A 10,393-nucleotide genomic window follows, 5' to 3' on the forward strand; every position below is an offset into this window, starting at 1 on the left:
TCATAACTTTGCAAGAAACAAGAAGATACTGGTCTCTTGTCTACACCTACGAAATTTATAAAACGTCAATTCTCTACACCAGATTCTTGGCCGGAAGTGAAAGTTTGAAATGAAAATATTTTGTTCGTGATAAATTATAAACAAAACCATCCATATGTTAACAGTAAGACATTGAGAACTAAGATATCACGAAATGCAACGCAGACAAAGGAAAGCATCTTCTATCCTTTTCAAAGCTCTCGGATGAACGCCAGAAATGTAAACAAGTGTAAGCAAGTCCTTCGTTTTTAGGGGCGCCCATTATGTTGTTCAAGACAACTAAACATCTGCTTATAAGTTTATTTCTGCGTTTTTATACACGTGGAAAGATGTTGGAATTGTGGCTACGATATATCCGTGGTTACGTTTGACGTGACACAGATGCTCTATTAAGGTAACCCAGATCATGATGGTAGACACAATGGCTGGATATCGTAACTACAACAAAAAGAAAGAGAAGATACCAAGAGGACAATAAAACAATGTTTAGTCCTATCAGAACAGACAACATCATGGCCAAAGAGAAAAAGGGCGAACAGATAAACAGCAATTACAAAACATTACACAGTAAGCTTAAGATTGAGAAACACAAAAGCTACAAAAAATAGGGGGTAAAATCAGGTCCTTCAAAAGTGTAAGCAGTTCCATATTCACTAGTGGCACCCTTCGAGTTACTCATTGTTAGTAAAACTATAGTGATAAGTCGCTCTCGGTAATGTCACAAATGAGAAAAGAGGATGGAATTGTGATAACGATAAGAGGAACATAAATACTTGTACTCCAAATGCAGCAATGTTTTCATATATTTACAGGTAGCTCAATCTTTTGTTTTTTATGTATTGTTCTGTGAACTCATTTGTCTTTTGGTCGCCTTTTGTTTTACAATGGCGTTGTCAGTTTCTCTTATGACATGAGTTTTGAATGTCCCCTTTGAATCTTCCACCTCTTTTTTTTCTAGGCATTAATATTGTTCTGAGAAAATAATATTTATATTACTTACTTGCTTCCTTTAGTTGGACAATAACATTTCTATTTCCTTCCTGATAAGACGACGTTACGTAACAGGTAAAATACTTTTCGAAATCTCCCTGTTCAATTGTTATTATTTCAAATCTGGATTCTATAATGGTGTGTTTCGACCTTTAAAATATATACAAATTAAGTGCAGTAAGTTCCATTTCATGTTATCCGGGATTTCTTTTACATATTTCTCAGATGGTTTGATAAATTGCAAGCTTACAGGGGTGTATCAGATTCCAGTGAAAGTAATAGTTTTATAAATTAAAACATAAAACCTGTTACTCAATTTTATCACAAATTTAGAGATTTATTGTGGAAGTATGTTTCACATGAAGTTATCTAATAGTAAGTGGTATTTCACACCAAGTTTTGCTGTACGGTTATGTTATTTATACAGCTCACAATTCAAAAATCCATCTTTTTGTCTTATAATTTAACTACTGTCTGCATTTCGTCTTGTATAATTTTTGGAATGAACACCAGATCGCTAATTTATACTTTGAAGAACGACTAAAATTTTTAGCTTGTTATAATCATTGATATTCTGTGCCGGTTATCTTGACACTGCACAAGGTCCTACCTTCCTGTACTGTTTATGGTTTTGATGTATGAAATTTACCAATATTATTGGATAGAACGACATAATTTCATTTCAGCAGATAAAATACTATTAGCTTGCTTATAGTAACTGCAAGCATTCTCTGATACTGTGTTTTTATAATTGTTATGTTTGCGCTTGTGTTTTTTCATATATCGGACCGCTACTGTTAAGTGCTTTTCATGTATTAATTTTTATTTTCTTTTTTATGTTAATTTTTAAAGTAAACTGATAACAATGGAAAAGTAGCGGATGGAATTCTTTAAAAAATAGATTAACACCTCTACATGTGTATATGCCTGTTAAAAGGCAGGAATTCGTCAATGGTCATATCTTAATGTTTTGTTAATTAATGAATTTGAGGGTCATGGCACATGGTCTTTCTAATCTTGTACAACTTATCTAGAATAAGGGCGATTAAGGTATTGGCACATTTTACAAATAACCGGCCATTGAGGTAGATTTGTGACTGTTAGTGGTCTTTTGTTGATTTTAGTCGTTTATTTTCGCCTTATTGATGCATACACATCTCTCTTTATATGTATTCAAACAAAATAAGATAATAATTCGGAATGTTTATGGTTTTTTTCGTCACATCACATTATATTATGCTGTTTTATAAATGCTAGTCATACAAATGTTGCTTGTACAAAATACGTTTGGAACATGATATATACCATCATTTATTTTTTCGAGACTTCAACAACAGTACCTTTTCTCTACAAATAAGTTTTATATGAGCATTGTACAAGAATGAATATATAATTTATGCACATAACGAATTCTGGGAAAACAAGTTTTACTGTACTGTAGATGATATAAGATTACAGTGGTGGCGGATATCGAAAAATATAAATGCTTAAATTCCCATGCCAAGTTACTTATTACGATTATCAATTTTAAATGTTTGACAAAAAATGTGTTAAAAATAAGACGAAGCGAAAAGAAATTATAACTGCAACTTAAAGAAAAACAGACCACAACATGGTCAAATGAAAAAAGACAAAATGCAAAAATAATAGTCCATACACAACACTCTAACCTCAAGATCAAGCAAAACGAACCCAAAAAATCAAAACTAATTTCGGGTACGCTGGAAGGTGATTCAGATTTTTCTCAAATAGTTGGAACTAATTCAATAATTGTCTTAAACAACAATTTGTAACGCTTACTGGCATTTTGATTTTAATGATAAATGGTCAGCCAAGTAATTTTGAATTTTCCAACAAGAGCAAATATTGCATCTCCCACAAACAAGTTTTGTACGGTTTTGGCTTTTCTAAGATCTTTTGTATTAAATCACATGTTTTTATACATTTTTGTCCTTTTTTTTCCACCAGTAACCAAAGTCCATGGATGTAAACAAATTTAGGTCACCGTACTGCATTCAACAATGAGCAAAACCCATAACTTATAGTAAGCTGTAAAAGTCCCTGACTTGAAAAAATATGAAACAATTAAACGGAAAAACCAACTACCAGATTAAACAAAAACAACTAAAACAAAAAACAGCAGATAGCAACTAATACAACCACTGAACAACAGGCTTCTGACTTGGGACAGGCACATGAAGCATGTTGCAGATTTAAACCTTGTGAGCGCAGGGGATGCAGTAGGTATGTTTATACATTTTTGGGTTCACCAATAGTCGTTCATGGTGAATGTAAATCGAGGAGCGTGCTAAAAAGGTGTATATTGTTTACATTTCAACGTTACTTTAATTACTCATTCACATTGTAATGCAGTCTAACGCCTCTACTTTCCAGTCAGTAATTTCGTGTGCGGTTTTACTAAGTCCCAGGTAGTAATTTCTAAAACCCTGTTTCTATAAATGAAAAAGTCGGTGTAGATTCCAAAAGCCAATGTAGCTAAAAAATAAATGCTTAAAATCATAATGTTTTCAAGAAAAAAGGAAATACTAGTGATTTCGGAAACGTTGAGTATAAGATATAACTTTTTTCCTCGATGAATGATAAAAAGATAAAAGATAGCAAATAACTGAATTTCGAAACCATAAATCTATGGAGGTTTCCTGAAGTCCTGTCACCAGTTATGTAGGAATTGAGGAAATGTGATACATATTTTGCATGTACAGATTTATAAACCCATAGTAAAGGGCAATACCTTTCTACCGTTGTTACATTATATCTAGGAAATATTGTTTTATTATCCAACAACGCCCACTCTTCATCATACCATGATACATCTCTAGCAGCATCTGGAGTACACCCAAAATCACCAGTACAAAGAAAACTAGCTGTTCCGCCGACACGTCCATACTGTGTCTTAGGCCAATAAATTTCTGGTTTCACTCTATCTACACAAGCTATGTAAAAACATTCTTATAGTTTTTTACACATACTCTGAAAGCGTGGTTATCAGGAAAAAATGAGCAATAAGCAAAAGGTATTCATGTTAGGCTTTCGATTTTAATTGCTCACCCAATTTTGTGAATACAACGGAACTATAAACAACTATCACACAAGTTGGAGGTTTAGCTAGCTATAAAACCAGGTTTGACACACCATTTTTTTCGGGAAATGTCGGTACCAAGTCAGGAATATTACAGTCTTTTCAATTCGTTTTGTTGGTTGTTAAAGTCTTAAGTTTATGGCATATATGTTTCACAGATGACGACGGATATGTTCAAATTGGCGTAAGCACAGAGTCTCGTCCTCTTTTCTCCGAATATGACCTACCGAATTCGACTTATTACCGAATTTGTTCTTACATGAGCAATGGGCAGGGTGCAAAATGTGGAAGAGGATCTGTTTAACTTTAGTTTTCTAGGTTGTGTTTTGTATACTGATGTTTGTCATTTGGTCATTTTCTTTTTGTGTCATGGTGTTGTCAGTTTGCATTGGACTTGTGAGTTTGAATGTTGCTTTGGTATTGTTCGTCTATCTTTGTTAATTTGCCAATTTGAGTGTAATAGTACCAAAGTAAATGGATATAATAAGGTTGTCGCCAATATACTGCTCAAGGAATTTCCTCGTTTTGAAAAAATAAATTAATTTGATATTCTGCGCTGGGAGAGGGTTTTGATAAATAACTTAACAGAAATAAATATTATTTCTAAATGATTGAATTATTGTCCGTTCGGGGAAAACATTCTCCTACCCTCTTCCTTCTCTTTTTCTCGAATATCAAATGGCCGTCCACTAATATGATTTTGATATCTATACATCAACTTTGTCATAAAATACTTTCTTTTATGACAAAGTAGGGATAAAACATGAGCTTAGGAAAAGAACCCCATCATTGGTATATATCGACTATTTCTTTCAAATTAAATCAGCTAATTTAATTCCGATTTACCAATTTGAGAAACCTTGAATATCGTAGTTTTAAGTTATAATGTTTTCAACACTCATCTATAAAGAAAATATAGATTACAATAAAAAAAAAAGGGAAACTTCCAGAAAAATGAGGCAAACATTATCCCTAGTCTTTTCTTTGGTACAATAACTTTCATCGTCAATTGCTGAGAATGCAATTATTAAGTCAGTTTCCAATTATTGTAGGTAACAGGTGAACAAAATCTATATATAAAACTGCAGAATCATTTTCAATGAAAATAATACTTTACGAATTTCGTACCATATGAAGTGCTATAGACAAAATATAATTGAGCGTTAAAAATATTCAAAATATTACGACCTCATTCCATCTTTTCACTTGAATTACTTTATAATTCTATCATAGTTTTGAGCAGAAAAGGCATACATGTCATAGACCATTGCTTCTATTATGAAATTATCAATGTTAAATCTTTGCGATAAGTTAAATTATTGATTTTATAATCATAGGTCAACTATATTTTGTATATTAGAATTATGTAAGGTTCAATGACATATCAATCTGGAATGAATTTCTTAACCTTGACTTCATATTCAAAGTTCGATATATAGTTTTATGATATCCGATGTAAAACCTTCATCCCAAAGGCTTTTAACATATATACCATTCATTCATTATCAAAACCACAGGTGAGTTTTTCAGCGTTTCAACTCTTGTACATTTATCTTACATTATTAAAGCATCATTTTCCCAAGCATTCTTCTGATACAAATATTATTTAAAAAAACGGCTTACAGTATACATCTATTTTGGTACTGTGATTTGCAATTTCATCATTTTCACTGGAGAATGCTGTACATCTATAAATTCCCTCGTTATTCCAACCAATATCTATTATCTGGAGAGTCTGGTTGTTATCTTGAAGTGAAGAAACCCAAGGGAACGGTTGCCACGTCAATCCATCTTGTTTCTTGAATTCCCAAGTTATTCTATCATAGTTTTGAGCACAGCAATAAATCTTTTTATATTTTCCAACTCTTGCATAATCAAAATCTGTAATTCTGTCTCTTATAAATATCTCAGACGCTGTAAATATTGAATCAGAAAAGGATGCATTTTCATTAATGGGAAAAAAACTTGAATGGCCACAGAAGATATCCGAATAGTTATTAGTTTGCTCAATTGCATAGACTTGTATGTTAGCAGTTTGAAAATCCCTCTATATATAAAAATCATAGGTATGACGTGTTTTACGATTTTATTATCGTTATGATTATTTTGTTTTTGTTTTTTTATTACAATACCAACCGAATATTAAGGATTTTACTATCTTATAATGGTTATAAGAAGTGTAACCCCCAACAATGAACTCGTTAGCTTTCAATGTTTCAATCTTTTAAATACACCTTAAGTATATATACCACGGACAAGTTTCAATCTTTTCAATACACTTTAAGTATATATACCACGGACAAAACAAAACATATCATAACATCTGATTTATTAAAGTTGCTCAATTTTAGTTCTTATACTTATTCATACATATGCAACTATTATCAGCACCAGCTTTGCGCATGCGTCAAATTTGACCACAATCGATATCGATAAATTTACTATAGATTGTTAAAGGAAATCTTAAATTTTGATTAGCTGTCTGTAAATATCATTAAATTTCTTTTTCATTGGCATTAATTTTGAAAGTTCAATTAATAAGCTTTCTACAGATATAATTTGTATTTTGATAAGGATTGCAGAAGTTAGGGCCTTTTTCAATTAAAGAACACCGGGTGCACGACCTATTACTTCATATAATACGAAACCAAAAATGAGTGCACATGGGTTTTTTTTAATGAATTGACATAAAATCTTTATTAGAAACAGCTTCATTCGCATGTATATTTATTCTCTGGTTTTAAATCTATCCAACGAAATAAATTTCAAATTTTACAATTTTTTCAAAAATCGAGTTGCGATCATTTTCTGAAGTTGACCAGAAATAATCTAAGTCAAACCAGGTAAATATTCATGGATAAATAATTAACACATGACAATGTGATGACTTCTGTTATTCTCAGTAGTTTGTGTTGTTTTTTTTTTCTTTGACGGTTTAATAGCCTCTTTCTTTTCAAGTTTACTTTATAAATTGTAAATTTCAATGCACAAAAGTTTCAAATGAGAAAAAAAAATATTCTCCAAGATAAACCAATTGCCAAAGTCTTAAAAGAATAAGACAAGGGCAGCATATGTGCCAGTGTGGACTATATACGAAAATATTTGTATATAGTAATGCTAATTTAAAGATTACAAAACGGCAATCGCTTAAAATTGAAATAAATTGAACTAAAATATTTTAACAGTTTAAGAAACAAAATTTTAGATACATATATGTACATGTGAATTTACTAGTCTATTGCTTGTTTGATGCACATTCTCCTTTTATACACTTAACTTTTAGAAAAATAAATCGCATTGAACAAAATAAATATTATTTTTAATTTGTCTCCGTCATTTCAAAAGTTTCTATCTACCTTTTTTTTATTATACTCGGAACATTATTGTATACACTTTTTCTGTGGGACTATCTTTATGTTTATAGGCGGCATGCAATGAAATTTTGGGAAAATTTGCTGATTAGTTTGAGAATATCATTATATAAATTCATTAGTATGTGCTTTGATTGGCTTATATCTTAAAAAAACAAGTAATCTAAGACTATATCATTATTGTTAGTGAGAGACCTATCCTTGCATCAACGAACATGTGAAACTTGTTTAAATATTGTTGAAACTGAGGAACATAAGATGTAAGATGACCTGCGAACTGATCTTTTTTAGAAAAATTTTGTCAGAACATCCAAACTTTTAAACATTTTCCAATTTGGAGACATTGTCTATTGTTCTAGCCAGTGAATGTGATAGAAGTGCCAAAATCTGCAAATTTATTTTACATAGAAGACGCTGCTTTTCACATCGTTAAATTTTTTGTCTTAACTGTAGATATTTTTAAAGAAATTTGAAAATTTAGCTGTACATTTATACTTATTCATTATTAATACGACATTTCTCCTTATAATACGTTTATGTAGCGTGTTTTCCATTGTGATTTATAAACAAAATGAATCGTCGCGGGCAATGGTACTATAGTAGCATTAAGTGTTGAAGGCCCATTTTGAGGAAAATGTCTCTCAGAAATCATTGAAAGTTAGTGAAAATAAAAATCAACATACAATTCTGGGAGGTAAAACAAGATAAAAATCTACGTTGTCTCATATTCGGGTTTACGTCGAAAGAAAGGTTTAAGATATATCAAAATCGAACAACGTCGTGTGAACATTTCTATTGATGACTATAGTGAATTATTTCTCGATTATGTATTTTGTTATTACATGAATTACATCTATCCATATTTTTATTGTCAACTCATTGCATACTTCTCTAAAAATGGTGTTACTGAAATCAAGAATATTATATCTAATATAATATATCCTCACAATTATAACCCTCTTGCTTTTGAAACTGTTAAAGAACAATTTTAATTTTATGTAAGTGCTTTTATAAACTATAACAAGCCAACGATTTAATGATAGATATATATACATGTATATATGATTGGTTATCATAATCTCGTATTTGTCCTTTTTCGACTTTTTATTTTGTATGTTTGATATTCGGTAAAATTGAATTTTATCTTTTGGAAATAAAGTCAGTTTATACAACGGCATGCGGAACCTAGCATGCTACAATGTCATATGGTTATAATATTGTTTACTTAGTGTTGTCAAATTATTTACGAGTGTCAACATTGTCTTTACAAACTCAGCATGTTGTCTTGATAAGATATCACACACAGAAAAGACTGATCAGACGGATAAGAAATTAAAATCATGCGCGATAACTCGTACTGGCTTACACTGAGGATAATAGTTGACCATGTTGGGATTGTCCTTTATATAGAGTTTATTCATTCGATAAATGTAATCACTTCTGGTAAATATTTACAACAAATACCACTCTATTCGTCCCGAACAAAATGAACCCTCATCTCGGTGAACCTTTCGGTAATCATTAAAGTTATACATATTATACACTCATGAATTAAAAAATGTTAGGAAATCCATTTTAAGGCCAAATATCCCACAAAAGATATAAAATTACGATCTATTTATGACATCTATAAATAGAAATAAGGAAGTATGACATGATTTCCAATGAGACAATCATCCATGAGAACTAGGATGTAAAACAATTACAGGTCAACGTACAGGGCAAATTCTACAACAAATGTTAATACATCTATTAAATGACTTCAGATGTTCACTGGCATTTGTCAGTAATATATCAGTAGCAATACATGTACTTTAATCTGCCTAACTTATCTGATGTATGCCTTCAAACTTTTTTTAATTCTTAAAAGAAAATTAATTGTCCTATTTTGAAATTTTCCCATCAATATCTAAATCTGAACAACATGGTGGATGATGCATCCATAACATGAGATGCTTACCCTGTCGTCGCACCCGGTCTCACTCCTTTTTGAGTTCTTGAGATTCCCTCAGTTTTTTAGTTTTTGTTTGTTACCTTGATTTGTCTTCTTAAACATCTGTTTAATTACTGTTGCCTAAATTTACTCCCCAAAAATATTTTCCAAACAATGTGTAATTCAAAGATGCCGATATGAATGAAATATCTATATGGATAGGACTATTGCTCATGTTTAATTTTACTTTAGACTCTACTTTTGATCAAATTGTCAATTGTGACGCACGTCACAGTGTCAGGAAAAGGACGTGTCTGCGGTTCAGAGACCATACCATACCATCTTTTATCAACACCTTATCATATTTGTAAAGAAGTAAAGACATAAAATTGAAGAATTTGACCACTTTTGAAATTTGAGGGGTCTGATAATTGCTCTTTTCAAACGCTACCCTTAAAAAAAAAATGGTATTACATAACTGATAAATGTATAAATATGATTAAACCTACTCACCATTATATGTAGTATTTGGTTTCAAAACACAGGACGAGAACACGTGGTCAATCAAACTAAGCAGCACTGCTGCGTAAATCATCTTAGATGCTTATGTCGTTACATGCACAAAGTGTCCATAGTTGGCAAGGAATGGTTTGCAAAAACCCAAAAATGATATGGTGGTTTTCCAAAAATCGACTGTTTAAAGTCAAATTTTACCTGTGTTTGTTTAATATTATGTAATTTGAATAATTAAGATCATTCATAAAAACGTGCATTTATCAAAGTGGACTACCATTTAATTAAATTCGTAGAAGTTTGTCATTAAAAAATTTATGTACAAAAAAAAAACCCACAAAAACATTCAAAAAACATTTAGAATATGGATTACTTTGAATACACATATATTGGTATATCTTCCTTACCTATATAAGGAAGCAGTGTTATGATTGCCAATGGGACAAC

At 31.2% G+C, this 10,393-nt stretch overlaps 1 protein-coding gene across 1 annotated transcript; it reads right to left on the reverse strand.

Annotated features, from left to right (window-relative positions):
• Positions 1-1,031: 1,031 nt before the first annotated feature.
• LOC127699259 (uncharacterized) lies at positions 1,032-10,115 on the reverse strand. Its single transcript, XM_052203012.1, has 4 exons — positions 9,947-10,115; positions 5,753-6,043; positions 3,782-3,983; positions 1,032-1,179 (listed from the first exon to the last, which is right to left on the reverse strand). Exons 1-4 carry the CDS (start codon positions 10,026-10,028, stop codon positions 1,032-1,034), a joined length of 723 nt encoding a protein of 240 aa, XP_052058972.1. The 5' UTR covers positions 10,029-10,115.
• Positions 10,116-10,393: the final 278 nt, after the last annotated feature.

The sequence above is a fragment of the Mytilus californianus genome, unplaced genomic scaffold, assembly GCF_021869535.1.
Source record: "Mytilus californianus isolate M0D057914Y unplaced genomic scaffold, xbMytCali1.0.p SCAF_4, whole genome shotgun sequence".
Classification (NCBI taxonomy): Eukaryota; Metazoa; Mollusca; class Bivalvia; order Mytilida; family Mytilidae; genus Mytilus; species Mytilus californianus.